This window comes from Durio zibethinus, chromosome 14 (assembly GCF_047325235.1).
Source record: "Durio zibethinus cultivar Kanyao isolate XHJ-2024 chromosome 14, ASM4732523v1, whole genome shotgun sequence".
Classification (NCBI taxonomy): Eukaryota; Viridiplantae; Streptophyta; class Magnoliopsida; order Malvales; family Malvaceae; genus Durio; species Durio zibethinus.
Genome location: NC_143175.1, coordinates 20,822,077 through 20,848,406, shown reverse-complemented (window position 1 = coordinate 20,848,406; position 26,330 = coordinate 20,822,077). Strand labels below are relative to the sequence as shown.

Here is a 26,330-nt window from a genome sequence, read left to right as displayed (position 1 = left end):
CTGGGGTTCATGACAAGGCAAGCGTTTGTTATTTATGTTCAACTTTCAAGCGTTAAATTCCATATCCCAAGCAACAGGACTGTTACAATTATGGGAGTGGATTTAGAGAGTACGGCCCCTTTGTTTTCTTCTCATCACATGATTTACAGGTAAGCCAATACAAGAAGAAGAATCCACTTGGGTTATTGGGCACGCTTGTCTCAAATATAGAGTAGGCCCACAATTATTGGTACAAAAGTATTTGTCTAAACAATAGTATTAATGAGAAAAATACGTATATGAATAGTGAATACAGTTGCATCTCTTTTACAAACTCTATCTCCCTTATCTACTAGAAACAACAGAAAGAGATAATGATACAGAAATCGCCTTCCAAAGATAGGACGGCAAGACCAGCATGGCAGCATCTCAATGTGAAACAAGTATCGTTCTTGAACAAGATGCAATGTGAAGAAGTTACAAGAATCTTAATGGATGTGCTATAATCTATGGCTGTCTGGTCTAAAATGGTTATCATAAAAGGAAAACTGATCAGGTGGTACCCCAACTGCCCTGGTTGAACGGAAGATAGGAAATCCTTCTTTAGTGGGCATCCGGGGCACTAGGTCAGGATAGGAGGGGAAACTGGGATAAATCTGAAGAATAGAAGAGGGTAGGCCTGGTTCCAAGTAAGGATCAAACCTCAGTTTCTGAGTGGTTATTCTTGACCCTGTTTCTTCATATCGACCAGTGAGAATTTGATCAGCATTTATATAACCAGATGAAGCATTTGCAGTTGGGACTGTAGAAAAACTTGATCTGGTATCCATGTAAGGGCTACTGAAAAATCGATCACTATTAGCTGGCTGATAATTAATAGAACTACTCGACTGGGTGTTCATACAAGAGGTGGTTAGAAGATGGTTGCTAGCAGTTGGTGCAACTCCTGCATCAGGGCAATAGTTTGCCAATCTCAACCGTGAACCTGAACCCAGAAAGTTCACTTTAGAGGCCTCTATTGAAAAGTCACTTGGTACCCTCAAGAGTCCAAAACATCCAAAAGGCATCTCTACCCTCTCCCCAACTTTTCGTCCAGAAACAAGAGGTTCAATAGCTTTTCCTCCAGATGCACCTTCTATCAGTGGCAATGTATTGATTTTCTGTTGTAATGACAACCTAGCTTGTTTAAGTGCATCCAGCACACCAGAAAACCTGCTAGATGTTTCATTTGGCACCAATGCATACAGCTCATTTTTGTTTTCAGGAGGGTCTCTATTTGAACTACTGCCCATATCAGATGAAAAGGGTTGCACTTCCGGGTTCCCAAGGGAACCATCTGCATGTGCAAATTGATGGGAGACATCTAAAGGAGAATGGTTGCTCCGCAGACTCTCCTGACAATGATTTTCGTTTGCCATGGGAATTATATATTTTTGACCCAGGGATTTAGGATTTAGAGATTCAGGAGAAAGGGAGCTACTACACCTCTGATCCTGTAACTGATCCATATCACCCAGTGAAGGTGGCACAAGATCATTGGAGTGACTTTGGGGTAATTCTCTAGAGAAGCAAATGTGTTCTCCGTCTGCCCCTTGGACTTCTGAGCTAGCTGCCCCAGGTACATATTGAGCTTGTGTCTTGATCTCATCTCTTTCCTCAGTGACATCAGAGTGGTTCCCAGGATCACATGAATCCTAAATAATTTATGACCAAAAGACAATAATATCAGCATTCACAAGCAAGGTTTCCACACAAGTGCCGAAACATTCAATAAATGTCTAGATAGCATAAGATAAACACAGCCATACCAATTATTAATAGCGATCAATAAAACATTAAAAGACAAAAAATCAACAGTTTATATAGCACCCTAACAATGAAAATGATGCTAATGCCTTTATCACCAAGAAAAGCTAACTGACCTTTTGCCTGATAACAATACCGTAGAAAGTATTTAACATCTCATCATTTAGGGTTTGTTCTACTTAGCTCGTGATGCCACTGGCTTAACTTATTAATACAACAACAATAAACTAAGCCTTGTATACTATAATTTTGGGGTTGGCTGTATGAAAGGCCAAAAAAAGGAATCATGTTAGGTCATGGTTTTGAATCTTTTTGTGCCACTCATTTCCATCAAAAACAACATTTTCATCTACTTAACCCTCATATCATTTCTTATTACTTGCATCCACATCTTTCGTGGTCTACCTCTAGAAGTTTTGGTCTCCTTTAAATCCAGAAGCTCATTTCTCCTAACTGGTGCATAGAACGACCTACATTTCACATGTCACCATCTCAAATGGCCCTCTATCATCTTTTCCTTAATTCAGGCTACCCCTAATTTTCCTCAAATCTCTTCATTTATGATTTTGTCTCTTTTAGTCTTACGACACATCCATCTAAGCATCCTCATCTCAGCTATGCTCATTTTCTTCTCATATTGTTTCTTAAAGGCCAACACTCAATCCCATATAACAATGCAAACCTTACAATTGTTTTATACAACTTCGCCTTTAACTTATTGATGTCCTTTAAATTTTCAGAGGCAAGGCACACTGGACATAGGATGCTGTGTAACCCCGTGGATTTATTTTGAGTAGGTTTCAGTTATTGAGTCCATATGCTTTTGGTATTAGAGAGACAGATTGTCAACACTTAAGAAACATAATAAAGTAGAGAGCGCAGAGAGAAGGCAGAGCCAGACCATGAAGTATTTAGTGTCATGCTGATTGAAGGAATCGGGATGACTTCAGAATCGGAAGCAGGGAGTAAGAAGTTAGGATTGGGAAAAAGGATTTAGGTAGTTGGAATTGATAGCAGAAAGTAAGAGGCGGGCAGGAGAGAAAGAATTCTATACAGAAAGTCTACTCCCAGTACAACCTCCCCCCCCCCCCCCAAAAAAAAAAAAAAAACTTCAAATTGAGGGGTAAGCATCCCTATATATAGGCCATTAGATTTAGTTAATGCATCAAATATACAGTCATGCTAGCACTGTATAGTATTGAAGGCTAAAATACATTCTAAGGAGATTGGCTACTAGAACAAACATTGTTACGAAAAGGAGGAGATAGTACCATCAGTAGAATATAACACAAAGGAGACACTTGTAGAAAGGGAAGAATCTTTACTCGCACCATATCCAAGCCCATCAAGGCAAACCCTCCAAAGCATCCCACTCAGATTGACCCACAGATAATGCTAGTCGTCTAGGAATTAAACCCGCCAATTTAACTGTTTACATAATATAAAACTTAGATACTACAAAGTTACTTGCCTCTAACAAGGGTAAATTGGTAAGTTCAAATTTTCCAAAACTGGCATCTACAGTGGCACTTTTAGTTAATGCTTCTTGAGTTTTTGAAGGAGGGTTCTTGTCCCAGCAACCAATATTTTTATGTAACTTATCAACATGTTGTCTTAAAGGAGCTTAATGCAGTTTGGTTTTAGATAGACAGATCACATGAATACACCTAGCAAAGAAAGCGATACATGCATGCACACATGCACACATGTAAAGAAAGAGAGTGATCCAGACAAAACGGCAAGAGAAAAAGGATGGAAAACTCTGAAGCTTAATTGCTAGCAACGTTTCTAGATGCTATCGAGCTCTGTAAAGATATTTATTTATGCATTTACCTTGCCTGCTCAATTTAAGAATATCCCCTAAAAGTATTTAGAGTTAAGGGTACTTCATAAATTCAGATTTGCCAGACATGTAATCTCCAATAAAAATTCAGATAGTTTCCTAATTTAGAATCAATATCCTACACATAAAATGTTTCTTGTGTTGCTAACCTCTAACATTTTTTAGGGAGGTTAGCAAATATCTGTAGCTTCAGTGCTGTACTGCCCTCACTCCTTGAAAAAATGTGGATAACAGAGGAACTTCCTAGGTGACACAAGATCATAGGACAGTCAACAAGGATCCCATCCTTAGAACCAAATATCAAATTCTTTTAATTTGGATTTCAGAAAATCAAATTAAAGAATTTAGACAATGATTTGCTTGCAACCATTATTCATAATTAATTCTAACTTCAAACTTAGACTAATTGTATTTAGTTATATAGACAGAATTAATGTCAGCTGCCACTTTCAGCAACTGTTTGTGCGTGTGTCCAAGAGAGAGTTTTCTCATCTCACAAGAAAATAAAAGAAAATCCAGTACAAAAGAGAAAGGACATTGGCTGGCCACCAAATAACTGAAGTGGAGGTTAGCCAAACTAAATCAAATCCACCCAACCCTCCCCCAACCAAAAAAAAAGAAAGAAAGAGGACAACCTCCACTCACAAATCTTCCCAATTCAATAGAAGATAAGTTTTTGGACCTACAATGTATTTGCACTCACACATATATAAACATACATATATATTTGCACAATAGGGAGCACTGCAGCTCAAACCTAAGATCTGTAGAATACTTAAAGAACAATTGTCCTTATTTTTTCTTATTCTATCTACAAGTAAGGAGTACATTTAAATAAATAGGAACAGTGAAGTTCCTTATTAGGAAACAACTTATATGAAATAGAAAACAAAAAATAATAGCAGGAAGGAGAATTATTCTATTCTAACATAGAACCAAATCCCTAAAAGCTTGACAATAAGAATAGTTGACTAAATCAGAAGAGTAAATGAGAAAATTTCCCGAAATAAATTAGGAAATCAAGCTGCACTAATGTAAGAGAATAAGATTCCTACACTCCCCCTCAAGTTGGGTTATGAATATTAATCATACTTAACTTGGATTTCATTTCGTCAAAAATGCTTCTAGGAAGAGCTTTAGTCATAATATCTGCAATTTGTGAACTTGTAGGGATATAGGCCAGTTTGACCGACCCATTTCTATCTTTTCCTTTATGAAATGTTGGTCCAGCTCTATGTGCTTGGTCCTATCATGATAAATAGGATTTTTGGCAATACTTATAGTAGCCTTATTATCACAAAACAGTGTCATTCTGAACTTTTAATTCTCCAAGTAACCTCATCAGCCAAATTCCTTCACAAATACCATGGGACATTGCTCTAAACTCAACCTCAGCACTGCTCCTAGCTATAATAGCTTGCTTTTTACTTCTCCACGTGACCAAATTGCCCCAAACATAAGTGCAATATCCAGTAGTGGACCTTCTATCTGTTACTAATCCAGCCTAGTCAGTATCTGTGTACACCTCGATTGCCCTGTCCATTGACTTCTTAAAATATAGACCTTCACCAAGACTCTTCTTTAAGTACTGTACGATGCAATGAACAGCCTTAAGATGCTCCTGGGTTGGATTATTCATGTATCTACTCACTATCCCTACAGCAAATCCGATATCAAGTCGTGTGTGGGAAAGATAAATAAACTTCCCAACTAGTCTTTGGTATTGCCCTTTGTCCATGAGAGAGCTTCCATTTTCACTTCCAATTTTATTAGTTGAGTCCATGGTGTATCGGTAGGTTTGTATCTAATCATGCCGGTTTCTTTGAGTAGATCAAGTACATACTTACGCTAAGATACTAATATTTCATTCTTTGACCTAGTCACTTCCATCCCAAATCCTTTATTTCAAACTCCTTTGCAAGGAGTTTCTTCAAATCATCTATTCCTTCCTTGTAGTCTCCGGTGATTATGATATCATCCACATAAACAATAAAAATTACTCTTTTTCCTTCATTAGTGAACTTAACAAACATAGTATGGTCAAATTGACATTGAAGGAATCCATACCTCTTCATTGCCTTGGTCAACCGTTCAAACCAAGCTCGAGGAGACTGTTTAAGTCCATACAAAGATTCTCGGAGTTTGCTCACTTTGCTCGTGTTGTCTTGCCTTTCAAAACTAGGGAGAACTTCCATGTAAACATCCTCCTCCAAGTCACCATTTAAGAATGCATTCTTGATATCAAGTTGGTGGAGAGGCCAATCCAAGTTGGCTGCTAGTGACAATAGAACTCTAATTGAATTGAGTTTGGCTACCAGAGCAAATGTCTCCTCATAGTCTTTCCCATAGTATTGAGTGAACCACTTTGCGATAAGTCTAGCTTTGAACCAGTTTATACTTCCATCTACATTGTGCTTTATTGTGAAGATCCACTTACATACAACCGGGTTTTTCCCTTTGGGCAAATCTAAAATTTCCCATGTCTCATTCCCATTTTTCTCTAGTGGCTTGATTTCTTCAAGAACTGTTGCCTTTCAATCTGGTTCATTAAGGACTTCCTAAATATTTTTTGGAATTTGCACATTGTCAAAGTTAGTAGTAAAGGCTCGAAAGCTTGGATTTGACCTATGATGTACTTGCAGATAGGGTACCGGGTGCATGATCTCACACCTTTTCTTAATGCAATAGGAATGTCAAGGTCACCAGCTGGCTCACAAGTTTTAGTTTCAGATTCAATGGAGACATTACCTGTGTTAGTTTCAGGTTCTTGGAGACTCGGATCATGTTGATTTTTAGTGTTAGGTTCTGTACAATTGTCCACTTCTTCCTATGGTTTTTGCTTCCTTGAGTAGACCATCAGTTCTTTAGTTTTTTCTTACATAACCTTAAGGTTTGAAGAGTCAAGAGTTGTTTGAACAGGTTGGGTTTCAGAATCTGCATGGTTAATAGGTTGGGTAATTGCAAGTCAACAGCTAAGAATTGATATTCCTGAGTAGTATTCTCCCGCTGAATAGCATTCTTGCTATAGCATTGAAGATTCTCAAAGAAGGTGACATTCATAGAGCTACAAAAATTTTTTTGTAATGGGTGAGTAACACCAATTGCCCTTTTGGTTTGGGGAATAAGGAAGATGCATTTTAAGGCTTTGGGATCAAGCTTGCTGCGGTTTTCTTGGCTAATATGAACAAAGGCAATGCAGCCGAAACATTTGATGGGAATGGAAGAGATCAACAAAGTTTGTGGGTAGGAAGCAAGGAGAGTTTGACAAGGTGTTTTAAAGCCAAGAACTCGAAAAGGCATTCGGTTAACCAAATAAGTTGCAGTGAGGACAGCTTCTCCCCAAAAATATTTAGACATATTGGAAGTCAACAAGAGGGATCTGGTCACTTCTATCAAATGTCTATTTTCGTGTTAAGCAACCCCATTTTGCTGTGGAGTGTCAATGCAAGAGCTTTGATGGATAATGCCATGATTGGTGAGGTAAGGGCAGAAAATAGAGTTGAAGTATTCCCTTAGTCTTTAGGACTTGGATTTTGGCTTGGAATTAGGTTTGTACCATGCTATAGAAGTTTTGAAAGATTTGGCTAACCTCGGATTTTTCTTTTATAAGGAATAGCCAAGTGAGTCAAGTATGATCATCGATTAATGTAACAAACCACCTAGAACCTGTGATATTGTTAACTCTTGATGGTCCCCAAATGTCATTGTAAATCATTGAGAAGGGTTGAGATGATTTATAGGAAAGGCTACGGTAGGTATTTCGAGTGTGCTTGGAAAGTTAACAAATTTCATATTGAAAATCTTTAGAGATGTTATTGAATAATGAGGGAAATAGCCTTTTTAGGTATGAAATATTTAGATGTCCTAATCTATAATGCCATAACATAATAAGGTCATCCTTACTAGTACTAGAGGCTAAGGCTATACAAGAGTTTTGTGGTCTCTCAAGTATATCATCTTAAAGAAGATAGAGCCCTACACACATACTAGCACTACCAATAATCCTCCCCAAGCCCAATTCCTAAAATTCATACAAGTTGGAAAAAAATGTAGTGACACAACATCTATCCTTCGTAAGTTTACTGATGGAAAGTAGGGTACAACTTAAATTAGGGACATGGAGGATAGAGTCAAGTATTATGTCTTTTGAAATTACAATAGAACTTGTTCCCGCCACCTTTGAGAGGGAGCCATCAACAATTTTTACAGTAGAACTATTATAGCAAAGTCTATATGTGTTGAATAAGGATGCATCTCCAGTCATGTGATCTGATGCTCTTGAATCAACAATCCAAGATTATGTATTTTCCCGTTGAACACTTAAGGAATTTAGGAAATTACCTTTTTGTGCTAGTAAACTAGTTCCAAAGGTTGCAGACTCATTTTGAAGGGTTTGTTGGAGTATCACCTCTTTGTAACTTTCTTCATGTCATACCTCTGCAAAAGAAGAGTTCGCACTCCTGCTAGCCATAACGGAAACTCATGTGGCTACAGTCTAATGGTTCAAGCCAACTTACTCCAATACCATGTAGAATACTTTAAGAACAATTGTCCTTATTTTTTCTTATTCTATCTACAATGAAGGAGCACATCTAAATAAATAGGAACAGTGAAGTTTCTTATTAAGAAACAACTTACATGAAACAGAAAACAAAAAATAATAAAAGAAAGGAGAATTATTCTATTATAAAATAAAACAAATCCCTAAAAACTTGACAATCAGAATAGTTGACTAAATCAAAAGAGTAAATGAGAAATATTCCCAAAATAAATTAGGAAATCAAGCAGCACTAATGTAGGAGAATCAGATTCCTACAAGATCTCTATACAATCCACCACCACCCTTGCTATTTGAGCAAGCACAACTGGTCACCTACAGTTTTTGATAGGTCTCTTTTCCTTCATTTGTATGTACTTTTAAAGAGATTCCTTTTAACATAAGACAAAACTGCCTAGGTTTTAACCTTTGCTCTGTCTTTAAATTTTCTAATTTTCCAGCCTATCTCAATAGAAAACGGCTTTCCTTTATCAATTCCTAAAATAAATTTCATCAAAATCATAATTAATATCACATCAATGATGCCTTGCACAATTAAAACTCTTTTCAGCCACTCTTGATAGAATTAGACACCAACATTTTACTTTTCAGCACCATTTACAGTCCAAATGACAAACTGCCATTACTATATTATTTGAATTAGAATTAAAACTAATTACAAAGCTCATAAAAAGTACTGCAGAACCACTGAAGATCCTGCACCAGAGAGCATGCACTTAGCAATGCTATCTAATTACAATCTAGACATGCAGTTTACAACACCAATATCATATGCCAGTATGTCACACGTATGCAACTTCATATGCCAGTATGTATGAGATAACAAGCATCTAGTAATTACAAAAGCAAGGATGATAAATAAATCCAGAGTATCCAACTAGCAGGAAGAGAGAGAAAAAAAAAAAAAAAACCAACATTTTGCACTAAATGCCTTCCTAGTCCAGTAAAAAATTTAATTCCACTGCTAAAGAAATTTTAAAATATGCAACAGAAGTAACCTTGAACTAAAACTGTCGATCATGGAATTTACTTGTTTCAAATAAACATAAAAATGCAAAACACCATTTAGCAAGATATCATAACTAAGCAAAAGAATTTAAATCATTTGTATCAAATAGGTGTTGCTGAAGCATACCGGTGTACTATTGTTATTTTCTCTGAACTTCTCTTCCCATTCTCTTTGGGCCCTTTCCATTGCTTTATAACGGCTGATAAGTTGTGCTCGATCTTCTAGTGCCTTTGCCATGTCTTTCTCTCCTTCATACCCATGGAAATCAAGATCACAACCAGTTACATTTCTTTCATCTTTTAAGGCATCTGAATGTAGATTGTCCATTGAGCTTTTATTCTCACCAATTTCAGAATGCATTGGCAAGATATCAGGCTCACTTTCAGAGTGATTGGTATGAACTTCTGAAGAGTTTACAAGTCCATTAATTTGTGGCTCAAGCTTGACATCGTCTGATTTAAGCTCCCCTGCTACTAATCTGATAAATAAAGCAAGCATAGATAAATTTTTTGTTTACTTCACTAATGAGAGTATATACCAGTGAAGAAATCCATGTTGAACATGCAAGATGTTAACATATACCAAGATGAAGAATACTCTCCAGTGAGGTCATTTTTATAACTGAAAATGAGAAGAATCGTCCTCATAATAGCATTATTTCATGTTGATATTTTAGTCCTGATTTAAGCTCCTCTGCTACTGATCTGATAAATAAAGCTAGCATAGATAAATTTTTTCTTACACAGATACCTGTGAGGAAATCCATATTGAACATGAAAGAAGTTAACATGTACCCAGATGAGAAAGTTCTTAAATGAAGTCATTTTTGCAGCTGAAAATGAGAAGAATGATCCTTATAATTACAATATTTCATTTTGATCTTTCAGTTCTACAGTTTCCATGACACATTAAGCCATACAAATAGTATCAAAGTAAAAACGCATTGTCTTCACCTCCGTTGTTTGTCACCCATGATTATGGTCTGAACTTAGAACTATTCTCACTACACCCATCCCTTTTGGTGTCAAATCATTTTTTTTTAATCATTTGCAATCTTAATGTTAGTATTCCTTGCATAAGAGAGCAGTGCTTATCATACAGGGTTTATCATGCAAAACTATAGAACTCCTTAGGAAAATTCACAAAAGCTTGGTATATTCTTATGACTTACCTTTTTTCAAAAAGAAATAATAAAAAAATAGGGCATGCCACATTGTTGTGCTAGAATAAAAGTAACAGTCTAATGTACTAGCCTTGATTCCCGACGTCTTATCTGCCGGCATGATTTGCCTTGGCGGTGTTTTGGAGATGAAAAACCCATAGATGCAAAACTATTGCGTCTTCTCACAAGTGAATCTTTATACTTTTCAGGAGAATGAGAAGCACTCTTGCGGCCTTTCCAGGACAAGCTTCTACCAGATACTGGAGAAAAATCAAGGTCAGAACCTGAAAGTTCCTCTGACTCTTTTCTTCTCACTTTTGAACTGACAGAGCTCTCCTGTTCTTTAGTAGAACCATCATCCATGTTGGATTCAAAAGGTGCACCCTGATCGGAGCTTGAATCAAGTTCCTCAGATATATCACTTACTCCATTATTCTCCAAAATGGCAAGAACATCTGCTGTTGCCTTTTCAGCCTTCCTCCTTTGGACAGACACAATTTTTAGTTGTTCCTCCAGTTCAGATACCTAATTCATATAGAATACCAAAATTATAAAGCATTAAAAAGAGTATTACATGAAATAGAGAGAAGAAAAACTAGAACCCGCAAATCTCAAAAGGCCTCCTAAGTATGACATAAAAACATACCCTTTTCACAAGTTCATAAGCTCTCTGTCTAGCACTTTTTGAGACAGATCGTTCAGACAGTAAACGTGCTCTAAGGAATTCAATGGTCTTTGTGGAATCCTCCATGTTGCAAGTTTTCCTAAAGAAACATGGATAAAACAATCACCCAAAAATCAAACAGCAAACTTCAGACCTAATTTGGTATAACTTTACGAAAGATCAATATGTCCCACCCCCCCTTCTCTCTCTCTCTCTCTCTCTCTCTCTCTCTCTCTCTCTCTCACACACACACACACACACACATGCCCACCCCAAGCATGCATGAGTAATACAAGTAGAAAGTAATGTTCAAAGTCCAAACTCCAAACTGTAAAAACCGACATTCCATCAATTCATCCACTAAGTATGAACTGTTACTAAAGCTAACACAAAGACAAAATCTATTTTTACATAAAAACTTCAGTTTCTCCATATAAAAAAAAGGGCAGCCCGATGCGTAAAGCTCCCACTATGCACAGGGTCCAGGGAAAGGTCTATTGTATGCAGTCTTTTTTTGCATTTTTGCATGAGTCTGTTTCCACGACTAGAACCAGTGACCACCAGGTCACATGGCAGAAACCATACCGATTGGACTGAGGCTCCCCTCCTTAAAAAAGGGGTGCAACAACAGAACTTCCCAAAAGGTCACCCGTCCTAGTATTACTCTTATCCAAGCACGCTTAATTGCGGAGTTCTATTAGGATCCTGTGCATTAGTGCTAATATGATCACACCCAAATAAATTTGCTTATTAAATAAATTTAGTTTCTCCATATGAATAAATAAATTAACTTATTAAAAGAAATGTACATAAGAAGCAGAAAGACTTGCCATAAAGGAAAAGAAACAAGTATACTTCCAAGGCATCAAGAGGCTTCCTCCCGAGAAAGGGAACTACCATGCAAGAGAAAACTTCATTGGGAAACTAAACAAGTACAATAACAGAAACTAGCCATGTTTGAGGTTCATTCGAAACAATACTGTAGATCTTATGAAAGATTATCACCAACTAAAATTAAAGCTACATGCAAAACCTCTAAACTGAGCTCTAGCATCAGCCACCATAGCATGAAAAGTAAAAGTAGGATCACCAAGAGCAGTTCTCATGCTTTCTTAAATTCTTTAGTTAGCAAATTTTGTAAAGAGAAGCATCCCCAACCCAACTTGAAATAATGATATTCCCAATAACTCTCCTTTCAAAATCCTGATCAATCCAATTCAAACAGCTAACTCTCCAATTTATCTAGAGATAAATGTTTATGCAATGGCTAAAACCAGGTTTCACATTGCGCCACTCAAGACAAACATGCTCTAAAAGTCTCAAATTTTAGCTTCTCAACTGAAGCTCACTCCTCTTAAAACCCAAAATAAAGAAGCAAACAAGAGGATACTAATCCAAAAGCTTAAAAGTAATCTAAAAAACGAAGAGAAAGTTCATACCTTACCAAAAATAAGGGAAAAGAAAAAGAACTCATGAGCTAAAACTACTTTAACAACATAAAAGAAACTGAGAGCATCAAAACTCCAAAAAGGAAGAAATACCCAGACTATATTTACCTTTGATCTTGCTTTTCTTGATCAGAATTCTGCATTTTAGAAGCTGGAGACTTTGATCAGCCACACTGCAAATATCCCAAAAAGTCAGCTTTTCTAATTAAAAACAAAACAAACAAAACAAACAAAAAAAAGAATCAGAAAGAATTAGAGTATGATGATGAATGAGGAAAACAAGGTTTCTGATTCAGAAAGGAAAGGAAAGAAAAGAGAGTGAAAAATACGTTAGAAAGCAAACTCCATCGAAGAGAAGCCAAAAGAGAATCGGATGACTTTTACTTTGTTTTTATTTCACCAATTTCTACTTTGGAGGGGTCCGTTGGAACAGAGAAAACACGAAGAATTTGTTTCTTTATTTTGGAGACGACCATTTGGACAGGCGCTGGCCCACGCCACGTCTACATGTTATCTTTGTTTCCCTTCTTTTTCTTTTATTTATCTTATTATTATTATCTCTCTTCTTTTAGTTTAATTTTTTGAGGTTATGAAGTTTTTGTTTAAAAAAAAATACCATCAAATTTTGTATAATTATTATGTTGTCATATATTATATATTTTAATAGTACTTTGACCTTTATTGATATGATTATGCCATAATTATTAGTATCATTATGGTTGTCTATGGCATCAACATAAGTTTTTTTTTTTTGCTTTGTTATTTTTTTATTGTTTTAGTTTTTTTATATTTTATTGACAAAAATTTTTTATAATTTAACCATAAGAAAGCAATCATTAAAAAAATTCTTGTCAATCCGAAATATATCTATTTGTTTAAGTTATTTTTTATATATAAATAATTAAGCAAATTCGAAAATAATTTTTTAGGTAATAATGTTAAATAAAAAAACTAACAATGAAAGCTTATTTTTCTCGAAAAAATTAGAGTATGTGAATATTAATTAGATAAAATTTTATATTAACATCAAAAGCAATAAATTATGTGTTAATTGATAAAATTTTAAAATGGGACAAACTTTATATGTTTAAGCAAACTTTCAATAATATGAACTTTATTAGTTTTAATTATTTATATTATATGCAACTACATATTCAACAAATAATTATTATTGTAGAACAAGTAAAAAAAATTAATATTTTATCCATTCCAAATTATTTTTATTTTTTCACAAAACTAAAAAAATTGATTTTAATTTTTTAAAATATTAATTTTTAATTTTTTTAATAAAATTATTGTTTCATAATTTTTAATACAAAAAATCATGAAAAATATTTTAAAAAATACTAAAATCATCATCGATGGTTGATGGTAATCTATTATTAATCCTAGCAATATAGAGCCTATACAATGAAATGAGTAAAAAAGTTTAAAACGCCAAACAACAATTATTTTTCAATTGCTAACTTATTAATTAATTGAATAAGCAATATAAATCCATTCATTGTTTTGAAATAAATTCTCATCCAAACTGAAGTTAAACGTACTGTCAAAGGTTTGGAAACGCCCACCAAAATCCTAATTTAACAAATACAAAAGCAAAGAAGAATTATCAAAAACTTAAATTTCAATCTAAATGATTCTTTTTTTTTTTTCAGAGTAAATTCTCGTAAAATTGAATTCTTATTTTTAACACTATACAAATTTTACTTTTTCAATTCTCCATGAGTCTTAAACCTCCTTAAAAAAAAAGAAAAATCACCAGATTTCTTACGTATGAATTATTATAAGCAAATATCGGCTAAGCTTAAGAAACTTACGCCGGTGCTAATGTCATGCCATTTGTTTCAAAAAGAGTAGTAAAAGACTTTAATTTTACATTAGATATAAAGAGATGATCATTAGGATATAAAAAGGTTCATATCATTTTATTTTTGTGAAATATTTTTTATAAGATAAAATCGTGAAGTCAGGAGAGTCAGAGCAAATAATACCTCACAAGAATGTAAACTGTGACAGGTAGACTAATTTGAGATATCAAATGAGTGCATGTCCGAATCCTAGAGTCGTACAAGCTTGGAGCTTAAGTCTCGACACGTGACAAGTAGAATCAGAGTCAGCTATAAACCGTTCGATCCACATCAAACGCCTCGATAGAGGTAAGCAATGTGACTAACCTCCGTGACAAGAGCGTCACGATGTTGAGTGAAAAAGAATGTCATGTCAATCCTACATCGCACATAAAAAAAAGTTATTGGAGTATAAAAGGGTTCATACTATCTTTTCCTTATGAATCGTCTTTTGTAAGATAAAATCGTAAAATTAAAGGACTAGAACGGATAATAACTCATAAAGATGTAAACTATGAGAGGGAAATTAATCTAAGATATCAAATGAGTACGTGTCTGAACTTAAAACCGTACGTGAGTTTATATAGAATATAAAGTGAATGCATGTACAAATCCTGTAATCGTACGAACCTAAAGCTTAAATCTCGTCACATTGACACTGGCACCAACCTTCATATCATGCTTCCACGCCCTTCTCCAAAGTTCCCCTTTAACCGCTCATTGTTTCGCCATGCAATTCTTCATTTTTATCATTATAAATTGTCAAATTTTAGTGACCAAAAGAGGTGCAAGGTGAAAGAGAGAGAGATGGATGCTAGGCAAAAGAGAATTAGCGTATTGATGTTCCCACGGTTGGCTCATGGTCATGTCTCTCCCTTCTTAGAGCAAGCCAAGAAGCTCACACAGAGAAACTTCTATATTTACTTTTGTTCCACTCCTGTAAATCTCAACTCCATCAAGCCAGAGATCTCTCTCAACTATTCACTTTCAATACAATTTGCAGAGCTCCATCTGCCATCCTTGCCTGATCTTCCTCCTCATTACCACACACCCAATGGGCTGCCACCTCATCTCATGAATACCTTTAAGAAAGCCTTTGACATGTCCAGTCTCGCCTTTGCCAAAAAATTGAAAACCCTCAGCCCGGATTTGCTTATTTATGATTTTATTCAGCCTTAGGCACCCACACTTGCCTTGTCACACAACATTCCAGCTATCCATTTCTTGTGTTCTTCTACAGTAATGACTTCTTTCATGTTTCATGCCACCAAGAAACCTTGTCAGGAATTTCCCTTTCCTGAAATTTATATAGACGATTTTATGAAAACTAGGTTGCCTGAGAATTCTTCAGGTGATTTCAGTGATAAAGATAGGCTTCGTCAATGCTTTGAACGCTCTTCGAACATCATTTTGACCAAGACTTTTAGGGAGCTTGAGTGGAAATACATGGACTATTTTTCAGTCCTAGTGAACAAGAAGACAGTTGCAACAGGTCCACTCGTTCAAGACCCCATTATAGAATATGATGAGAAAAAAGAGATATTGGAATGGTTCAGTAAGAAGAGAAAATACTCCACAGTGTTTGTATCTTTTGGAAGTTCGTACTTTTTGTCCAAGGAAGAAAGGGAAGAGATAGCTTACGGGCTTGAGCTTAGCCAGGTAAATTTCATCTGGGTTCTCAGGTTTACTGTTGGAGAGAAAATGAAGCTTGAAGGTGCATTACCTGAAGGGTTTCATGAAAGGATTGGTGCGAGAGGAGTGGTTGTTGAGGGTTGGGCACCGCAGCCGAAAATCTTGCTAACATTCAAGCATAGGTGGTTTTGTGAGTCATTGTGGATGGAGTTCTGTGATGGAAAGCTTGAAATTCGGAGTTCCAATCATAGCCATGCCCATGCATCTTGACCAGCCACTGAATGCTAGGCTTGAAGTTGATGTTGGTGTTGGATTAGAGGTAAGGAGAAATAAGGATGGGAGCCTTGAAAGAGAAGAGATAGCAAAAGTGATCAAAGAGGTGGTGGCTGAGAAGGATGGAGAAAATATGAGAAGTAAAGCAAGAGAAATGAGCAACTATATTCAAAAGAAAGGAGATGAAGAGGTAGATGAAGTTGTAGAAGCATTGATCCAGCTACTTAGTGAAATGAAAACTGGTTCTTGTTATACTTCTTTACAATGAAGGCTATATGTCTACATAGAATGATCGATATGTCTTACATTTCCATGTTTCTATATCATTTTGTAATTTAACATATGAATATTTCCTTTCTTCTAATTTTTTTTTTTTTACTTTTTCTCCTTTAATCTTTTAATAATATTGCACTATATGAAATGAAAAAAAAAAAAGTGATGAAAAAGATTGAATAACAAGTAGCCGTCCTATTTGATTTTTTTTATTTTTCTCTTTTCAAAGAGAATGATGAGATAAAATTAATGGAAAATATACTATTAACAATTAAATTAAAATTTGAAACCTCGAAAAATATAAAAACTTAATTTAAAACCAAAAAAAAACTTTTGAATAAGAACTAAATCCGCATTTTCACGATAGCATAATTTAACATCATACTAATTTTTTTATAAGGCAATATCTTTCTACTGCAATACACAACCAGTTCAACCTCAGCTTCAAGACATGACAACTTACCAACTCGTAATAAGTAATTATATACTATTAAAATAATTAAGCAGCAATTCAATTGATAAATTTATTTGAAATGTAAATTAAATTATAAAAACAAAAAAATTTTACTTAAAATTTAAAAAGTTAAATTATAATAACAAAATAAAGTTAAGATATTTGTGTATTTATATTTTTCAAACTAAAATAAACTATTTTACACTCGTTAAAAAAACCACCCACCAATCAAATAGCATTCTTTAAAAAAAAACATTTTTTTTTACTAATAATTTTTGTTCACCCACAAGACAAAATGCCTATGTGGTAATATAAGTTAAAGTTCCTTGACTTACCATAAGCTAGAGACCCAGCAAGAAAAGAAATTCCTCCCCCATCCACTTTCCCTAGACAGGAGAAGAGTTGACCACAGAGAAACCATAACATAATAATAATGCTCAAACAAAACTTTTAATGACATAAAACTATAGATGCGGCTCAGACAAAGCTGCCCTGTTAATAGGGACACTGATAATGGCGAAAGTACTGTAATGAATTAGTAATGTTAAAAGATGACATATAAATCTATCTTTTGGACAACAATTCTCCTTGGTTAAAACCACAGAAAGTTATACGAAGTACAGACTACAAATAAGCTGCAATAATCTACAAAATCACTAAACTCTACTGCTCTTAAAAACAACTAAGATGCTATCATCCGCACAACCACCAAAATCTACAGTTCTTAGAAATGTATATTGTTTACCAACAGCATAGATTGCCTAATATAATCAATTCTGTATCATCAAACAGACTGTTGAAAAGAAAAGAAAGAAATCGACCAGCATTCCTTCATACTAAGTTTATTTAGTATTTACCGACCACTCCTCTCTTCTTTGGCTTCAAGGGCATCCACGTCCTCATTTGATAAAAGATCAAGAATGGGTTTATAATAATCCCACTCCTTTCTTTTCCTGATACATCAGAAACAAAAGGCAAACCACATGTCAGTATCTCTCTTTTGAAATTTCCTAATAAAGTGACAGAGCAAACAGATTAGATATCAAACAAAATGAATGTAGTTACAACATAAAGAGCACTTATCAAACAAAGAGAAAATAAAAGAGCGACACAAAAAGACTTACTAGTTAGAAGGATCTCGTAATATTAAAAGGGATAATTGAACAAGTGAAGTGCATACCAAGAAACAACCTAACCACTAAGCCATCCATTTATGCAAACTAAACTACCAATAACTGAAAAAGTGAAGTGAATACAAAGAAACAACCTACCCACTAAGCCATCCATTTATGCAAAGTGAATCTACCACAATGCTTCCAAATTGACAAAAGATTTCACCTATTAGGTTGGGACTTCTTCCATCAATTTGCCAAGGACATAACTCAAATGCTTTTTCCCTAGGAGATGGTATAATGGAAGCCCTTAGTTTGATGGTTTAGACAAGGTGGAATTTATCTTTTTCTTCTTCTAATGGTTTCAAGAACCATTGAAGATATCGCAATGCACAACTCAGCGGGAGACATAAAGTAGAAAGAACAAGGTGATGTACATTTAAATTTAGAATGCTCATTACCTTTCTTTGAAGAAAATCAATTCAAAAATGCTTTGAAAATTTAAGGTACCCAGATGCTAGAACTTGTCAGGCTAAGTCTCAGGATCATTTCACTTTGGAATGGAGCTGTCATGCAATTATAAACTACCATGACAACAGAATCTAAGGTTGGGTTTGGCAGCCTAAATTTGAATATGATTTGGATTTAAACTTAATAAATTTCAATTCTGTTGCTTTAAAGTAAATGAATTTGAAATATGTTGTTTTAATGAATCTCGATTTAAATTCAAGATTTCAACTAATCTTAACTTTAGAATGTCTAATATGGGAACATGTACAAAATCCTAATTATGCTAGCTTTAACAAATACATAGTACAAGAAGTAATTTGAAATCTTAGATGGACTTTATAAATTTGACCCAAACCCAAATAAAACCATTCCGAAACAATGTATTTGGATTTTAAAATCTGAATCCCACCCCCTAAATACAGGTTTCCAAATGGAACATAAACATATTTTCAAGGCTCAATAAAGAAAAAAATTTTCTGCACGAGATTTATCTAAAGGGCCTACCGAACAACACTGGATCTAAAATTGAATAACTTCATCAAGTCCAATGCAGCACCACCTGCTTTACTGTGAGAGAGGAAAAACAGAGAGTAATGTCATTGACATACGTAAAACAACCAGGTCTGTCATGCTTAGAAAGAATCAATGTAGCCAGAAAAATAAAGGGGGGTAAAAAAAAGATTAAATTAAAGTATTAAACCATTCTGATTAGAAAAAAAAAAAAAAGGTTCCTCCTATTTCTAACTATATTGTAAGGAAACAGCACAATAACCTGAGAGGGAAATGTTCAGCACCCCGGCGACCCTTCTTGTTTATTCTGTTTTCTCTTGCTGAAGTTACATTTTGAATTGCAATCTAAAACACATAGCACTACAACGATATAACTCAAACTAAATAACAACTATGCCAAACATACATCAATGACCTAAGATAAGATTAAGCAGAAACACATGATAGCTACCTCATAAAGTTGCTCCCTAATTGCAAAGGCAATTGCAGGCTGCAAAGAATAAAGTAATTCTATTCATATGATATGTTTTGAAGGAACATAAACAGAATATGAAACAGGATTGAAAGAAAAATACTGTGTGGTAACCGTTTCTCATCCTGTTTGGTTAGATGAATATTTTACTGATAAGCTTCTAAAATGAATTACTTACCCCAACTTCAGGGTCTTCAATACCTAAATCTTTGCAGAGAGTTCTAGAAAATTCCTCTGGGTCACTTTCAAAGTTATTCAAGTCCTACAACAAATTATAACTGCATTCAAGCATCTGATAGAAAAATAATTGCCTAGCACATAAAAGATAAATGATGAAAAAAAGATGAGTAAACACAGAAAGAATTTGCAATGATATGATACAAAACCACTTTTATATTCTTACCCATAAAAATTGATCCCTGATAACTGTATGATTGACTCGAAGATCAAGCTGATGAAGTCCATGTGATGGGTAAGTAGGTGTCAGAAATTCATCAAAGGAAAATGACATATATATACATACAGACATATATATATGTATATATTTATGTTGTTTGGTAGTTTATTTAAGAAAGACACCTTAATTGGAACAATCTTGTCACCAGCATACATATCTTGGCCTTCATATGATCGAAAGTCGGCAAGCTGTGACTATTAAATGAAGTGAAGAGTGAAGAATAAGAGAATGTTTTGTCAATTTTTGTTGTTGAGAACTGAAGATTGAAAATGAGAGAAAGAAAAAGGTTATAGTTACCTGAATGGATTGAACAATTTGTGGAATGAAACCAGGAGCAAGCTTCAAGTCCTTTACAGTCCTTTTTGCAAACATCACCACCTCCGAATCTGGATCTTTAGACACACAAATGTTGAGTTAGCAAATTACATTAAAAAATTCCTACAAGTTTCTTGAATTCATGAGAAATGACATTTAAGGTCATGCATACCATAAGGGTTCCAAGTGAAAGAGTCTTTATAGCGCTGCCCATCCACTTCGATGTCCAGCCTGATGGGTACTAAATTTTCAGCTGTCGGCCTTCAATTTTTTGGTCAAAATTAGCAATCAAGCTTTTCATCCTAATAAATGAAGGTTCAGACCGTAAAAGCATTAGACTTAAACCTAGATAGAAGAAGAAGAGAAAGGAACTTACATCCTGAACTTGAGAGGGGCTTTCCAAGAGGCTGACGCTGGCGGTTTCATATTGGTCCAAGTAGTATTACCTTTCCCTCCCTAATTTTCATTTTTGACCAGAGGCTGAGCTGATTAATGACACTCCATAAACAGATAAATCTTGTGAAAGTTGATACTCTAGGCCAGATGCAGAACAAGCCTAATGTTTCACTAAACTTCAGTTATCCACCCCCCTAAGCCCCTATCCTACTCGTCCTCAGCCTCTTTTGGGGCCATTAAATCCAATTCACACAAGTTTTGAAGCACATGGGCATGATATAGATCAACACCCAATACCTCAATTAATTTGATGGCCCAAAAGAAAATTAAACAGCCCAAAGCCCTAAATGCACTTTCAAGTTTCAACAATGTCCTCATGATCCACAACCACAATAAAAGGGCTTAATAACCAATTATATCCTCAAACTTTAGTAAAACAATGGAATTAAGCTCCTGATCATTTTATTGCATGTAAATAAGGCTATAAACTTTTGTTTTTCCATAATTATGATCATGAACTTTTAAAATCAATTAAAAAAGTCAAATTGGAACAACTTTTAAGTTATTTAATAACTTCAGTTATTCTATAAAAAGTCTAATTAGAACAACAAAAAAAAAGTAAGACTTGTTGCATGTTTACCAACAGTGCTAGACAATAAATGTTAGTCTTCTGTTATTCCAATTGAACTTTTTTCATTGATTTTAAAAGTTTACAAGTTTATGGTTATTATTATAGACAAATAAAAAAAATAGCTTTATTTACAAGCAATAAAAGGTTGGGGGCTTACTAAAGTTTGAAGGTATATTTGGGTATTAAGCCCCCCCCCCCCCCCTCCCAAAAAAAAAAAGAACAACTGTTGGAATTTGATTCAAACTTTCAAACGGTAAAACTGAATTTGCACCTCCAAATTCAAACATACTCAATACAAAAATCTGTTTCCCAGATCGACCATTAAGGATCACACTCACTCATAAAAGAACAGTTTAATAAATAGTCTTATGTAACTACATATGAAATACAGTAGTTTCATGTATAAAATTTCAAATATACTATACTACTAATAAATTAACACTGAACAAAAGATGAAATTAATTGAAAGTACAGACTGCACATCAATCACCCAAATTGAAACGGAAAGCCATCCATCCAGGAGCAAGACAAGTAAAGCTATTTGTTGCCAGCAGAAAACAACAAAACAAAAGCTCATCGAGTTGCCCACTTTAACAAATCATACTCCGTCATTACTTCTATGTACACCTGAAGGAATAGCAACGGGAAAGGCACCCACTATTTTTTTAGTTACCCTTACCCAAACTTGACAATTTATCAAAATACCTGAGTACTATTTATTTTTTTATTCCCGTATCCAACCCCAATAATATAAGCAATATGCGTTAAATACCCGGATACAACAATTGAAATGGATGAAACATCAAACACCTAGTAGACACAAGGCAACTAATGAACTCAAACCCCATGGAAAACCAAAGCTACCCGAGTACAACAGTTATACATGTCAATAGGTGTAACACCAAAAACACAGAAAACATGATAAAAAGAAGCAGCAAGGAAAAGCCATTGCCAATTAAACTTCTTAGATTACAAATATCTACTGCACCCAGACTTGACAAAGAAATTGAAAAGTAAAGAAGTAAGGCATGATAGACATATTAATGTCGAAACAAAGTTATTGCTTTCATCTCCAATTAATTCATGAGGTAGATACATTAAATCCATGTAAACGAAAAGTTTCAAGAAATTTCAAAGAAGTAGCCGAGACTAACCTTGAATGAAAAGTGGCCTTTGTTGGGTTTCAAGCTTCGGAGATTTCAAAGCCAATCCTTGTCAAACTTCCTAGATTTCAGACCCGATAATTCTATAGATAACTAATTAGTTCTGATATTAAATTAAAAAATATAGAAAAACTAAATCAAACTCCAAAGAAAGGTTTCTCAGAGTCAAAATCTAAAATATAAAAGAAAATTTATCAAATTTGAAAGAATGATGAAGAGTGGGAGCACAGATGACAACAATTCGCAAGACGGAGGAGAAGAAAGAGTCGGTGAAGAACTGAGGAAGGCAGAACAGCAGAAGGTGTGGCTGGGCTCGGTGCAATCGCAGGGTCCGGCGCGGGGTGTTGGAGTGTGTTGGGAGATTTCACGTTTTAAAGGATTTTTAACGGAAGATATATACCTATTAGGTAATAATACTGAACCGGCAATTCTGCGGGTGGGTCGGGTTTGGGTTTCATTATAGTTTGGGTCAATTTGATCGAAGGAAAATTTAGATCGTGTCGGATTTAGATTATGTTGGGTTCGGAGCTTTAGTTTGGTTAAAAATAAAAGGTCATTTTTTATTGGAATTATTTTGAGTTTAGATAATTTTAATTTTGAAATATTTTAAATTAGATTATAATTTGTGAAATAATTTTATTTATTTAATATAAATATATATATATTAGTTTTTTTTTCAAAATTATATTCAAATATTCAAAACTCATAATATATATAAAATTTTTATATATTAATTTGTCATTAAAAAATAAATTTTATGAAAATAGCAAGAAAAAAATTATGTTTTTCTTTTGGATATTTGTATTTACAATAATATTTGTACACTTGTAAGATTATATCAAATAAAAATAAATTATGTCTTTTTTCAAAAAATAAAAATATATATTACTAAATGATAACTTAAATAATAAAAGAAGTATTCACGTACTTTCACTTTAGTAATTTTGATTAAATTATTATGTAAAATATGAAAAATATCAAAAAATATGTGAAAGAGAAAAAAATAAATTAAAAAATATTATTTTTAATAAAAATGAAACTATAATAATAATAAAATATATATTGGAAAAAGGTTATGAACAAAAAAAATTGCAATAGTAATAAAACATACATTGGAAAAAAAGTATTAAAATTTTTTTTAAAATGATATAACACATTACATTTGTAGTTTAAGAATTTTTTAGTAGTAATTAGGATAAAACAATTAATTTTTAAATTAATTTTTAAAATTTAAAATAGATATAATAAGTTATAAAGATAATATTAAATTTTTTACATTTATTTCAAATATAAATTTGATAATTAGAGTTCAAATGGATATAATCATTTTGATGATCTTATTATTTAAAAATATAGGATGAAAAGTTTTTGAATTTTTGAAATCTTATATAAAGTTGCTTCAATTTTTAATGTGTTACATAAATTTTTTTAAAAAATAATTTTTTAAATCAAGATAAAAAATATTGTTAAAAGATTTGGATAAATTTAATCTTTGTAATTTTTAAATATGTTTGAAATATTTTGATAATTAAATAATTTTTAAATAAGATTATTTGGTATACAACTAAAATTATTTATTAAAAAAATAAAATCCATATTTTATATTTTTAATTTTAAAATATATATTTCTAAATTGATTTTATTTTTAATTATAATTTGAATAATTTTGATATTTGAATAAATTTAAAATTATCTAATTTGTAATTAAAAGAAACTATCTTATTCTTTTAAAAAACTATCATATGTGTCATTTAAAAGAATTGTTTACATAAGCGTTCATGTAACAAACTTATTTATATATGTTATTATAACATATATATATATATATATATATATTTTAGATATGAATTTTTCAAGTTTGACAATTAAGTTATTTTAGTTAGAGGTTTTTTTTTAGATTGTTCCATTGAATTTTAAATTTTTAGATTGATCCATTAAATTTTAAAATAAAATCAATTTAATTTTAAATCATTTTAGATTAGTTTTTCAAATCAATACTACTATAAATAAAAAGGATCCCTTAAGGATCTTGTAGTTGACATCTATATTTTTTTTTCTTTTTTAATAATTTTATATTGGATGAAAGCTTGATAAGTGCATTGATATTCTAATTTTTTTTTTTTAGGCTTTATTTGTTATGGGGTTGTTTTAGGCTAAGGCTTTAATAGGTGTTGGATTTTTTAAGTGTTGGGTATTAATAAGTTTTTAGATCATGTGACATTACATGGAAAATGTGGCATTGCATAGAGATAGGAATTGACATGTGTTATGTATTTGTCAAAAAAATAAATATAAGAAAGGAGTAAAAGGTTTATGTGAAAAACAAAAGGGTTAGGTTGTTTCAAAAAAAAAAAGCTAGAGATGGAGTGAAACTAGAAAAGAAAGAAAATGGAAAGAAAAAGAGTCGAGAGATCCAAATGAAAAATTAAAAAAATGATTTCTTTTTAAATCTTTACTTTCATTTTCTATTCTCTTTCATGCTTTTTCACCTAATGCTCTTATTATTATTATTTTTTGTTTTAACCATATTGGTTAGTTTATGCTAAAAAAATTGAATAAGGGAATAAAGAAGAGTACCAAAGTCTATATGGATAAACACATTACAAGCTTTATTAGCATCAACGACTTGGTTAGTAGCTTAATCACTTTGTTTTTTCTATCCCTTATAAATTTTTAGCAATTATCAAAAGAAAAAAAAAAGGGCTACATATCAAGTTAGATATAAAAAGAGGAAAGAATTATAAAAAAATTAAGTATGTGTTTGGTTTATGAAAATAAAATTGCTTTTCATTTTCATTTTCATAGAAAATAAAAAATGAATTAGAAAACTTATTTGATTAAATAAACAAAAAATATATTTTAAAAAATGAAAATAGGTCAAAATTAGAAAACAAAAAAAAATTGTTTTAATTATTTTCAATGAAAATAATTTAGAGGAAATGGAAAAGTTGAAAACATAAGAATTTTAAATTTTTTATTTTATTTTGAGACAAATACCTAAGGAGCTCAGGTTTGAATCATTAGGTCTCCAAAATAATACCTCTACAGCCATAAAACCCAAAGACAACTTGCCTACAAAAGACTCTGTTATAGACTTCCCTTTTCTTTTTCTAAAAAGATTTTCATTTTTTCTTTCCCTCTCTAAAACAAACAAAGAAGTTTGAATTCTATTTTCAGGTACTTCTCTTCCCATAAACCATGATCTTTTTTTTTTACATTATGTTAATCTCATTATTTAGATTTATATAAAATTTATCGTTATCCTACATCTAATAAGCAATAGAAAAAAAAATGGACAATGGAGAAGGAAAAGGCTTACTATTGGACTGTGCCCACCAATTTCTGTGGAAATTTCTTAGTATAGATTTCTAATCTTGGTTTTATTTTATGCCTTCTTTAGCAAATTGGCAAAATGAATAGAATATTGAACATCTTTTAATAGTAACTGAAAGTATAATACTTATAACCAATGACACATTAAGATTGCCTAAGTAGATCCTAGGTTCTTGTTTGATCTCTTTGTATGTTATTTCTTCAATTTTTCAATTGTTTTTCTATAGCTTTATGCTGGTTTTGCTTCCCTTTGGATGTATTATAGTAATGTCATTAGCCATATTTAAGGGTTAGTAATTTAAATGTATTTGTAAGCCATACTGGTTGTTTAAAAATTTGTTATATATGTTTTAATGATCTCTAATCAATACTATTTCTTATAAAAAGAAAGGGGAAATGATTAGATCATATTTAGGGGCTAGTATTTGGATCACTTGATATTAGATTCATATATTGAGGTTTAGACTCATCATAGCTTGT

General features: G+C 33.1%; 3 protein-coding genes across 10 annotated transcripts; 1 reads left to right on the top strand and 2 right to left on the bottom strand.

Moving 5' to 3' along the window:
• Window positions 1-158: 158 nt before the first annotated feature.
• On the bottom strand, window positions 159-12,829 carry LOC111293606 (uncharacterized). 6 transcript variants are annotated; one of them, XM_089743773.1, is made up of 7 exons: window positions 12,799-12,829; window positions 12,578-12,670; window positions 11,004-11,121; window positions 10,449-10,882; window positions 9,540-9,673; window positions 9,322-9,443; window positions 159-1,673 (listed from the first exon to the last, which is right to left on the bottom strand). In XM_089743773.1, exons 2-7 carry the CDS (start codon window positions 12,610-12,612, stop codon window positions 480-482), a joined length of 2,037 nt encoding a protein of 678 aa, XP_089599899.1. In that variant the 5' UTR covers window positions 12,613-12,670; window positions 12,799-12,829; the 3' UTR covers window positions 159-479. The 6 variants fall into 6 exon arrangements, with proteins under 6 accessions (XP_089599899.1, XP_022742133.1, XP_089599900.1 ...); XM_022886398.2 differs by having other exon boundaries at window positions 12,578-12,642; XM_089743774.1 differs by having other exon boundaries at window positions 12,578-12,829.
• A 1,950-nt stretch (window positions 12,830-14,779) lies between these two features.
• On the top strand, window positions 14,780-16,695 carry LOC111295351 (UDP-glucosyltransferase 29-like). Its single transcript, XM_022888810.2, is given in 2 exon segments — window positions 14,780-16,119; window positions 16,121-16,695. Coding segments are annotated over 2 exon segments (1,569 nt in total). The 5' UTR covers window positions 14,780-14,922; the 3' UTR covers window positions 16,493-16,695.
• Window positions 16,696-17,482: 787 nt separating this feature from the next.
• BSH (transcription regulatory protein SNF5, putative (BSH)) lies at window positions 17,483-22,901 on the bottom strand. 3 transcript variants are annotated; one of them, XM_022887728.2, is made up of 11 exons: window positions 22,509-22,901; window positions 20,704-20,812; window positions 20,500-20,588; window positions 20,310-20,404; window positions 20,135-20,206; window positions 19,959-20,006; window positions 19,734-19,817; window positions 19,535-19,573; window positions 19,346-19,428; window positions 19,078-19,140; window positions 17,483-17,904 (listed from the first exon to the last, which is right to left on the bottom strand). In XM_022887728.2, exons 2-11 carry the CDS (start codon window positions 20,751-20,753, stop codon window positions 17,805-17,807), a joined length of 723 nt encoding a protein of 240 aa, XP_022743463.1. In that variant the 5' UTR covers window positions 20,754-20,812; window positions 22,509-22,901; the 3' UTR covers window positions 17,483-17,804. The 3 variants fall into 3 exon arrangements, with proteins under 3 accessions (XP_022743463.1, XP_022743464.1, XP_022743461.1); XM_022887729.2 differs by having other exon boundaries at window positions 20,704-20,807; XM_022887726.2 differs by having other exon boundaries at window positions 20,704-20,783.
• Window positions 22,902-26,330: the final 3,429 nt, after the last annotated feature.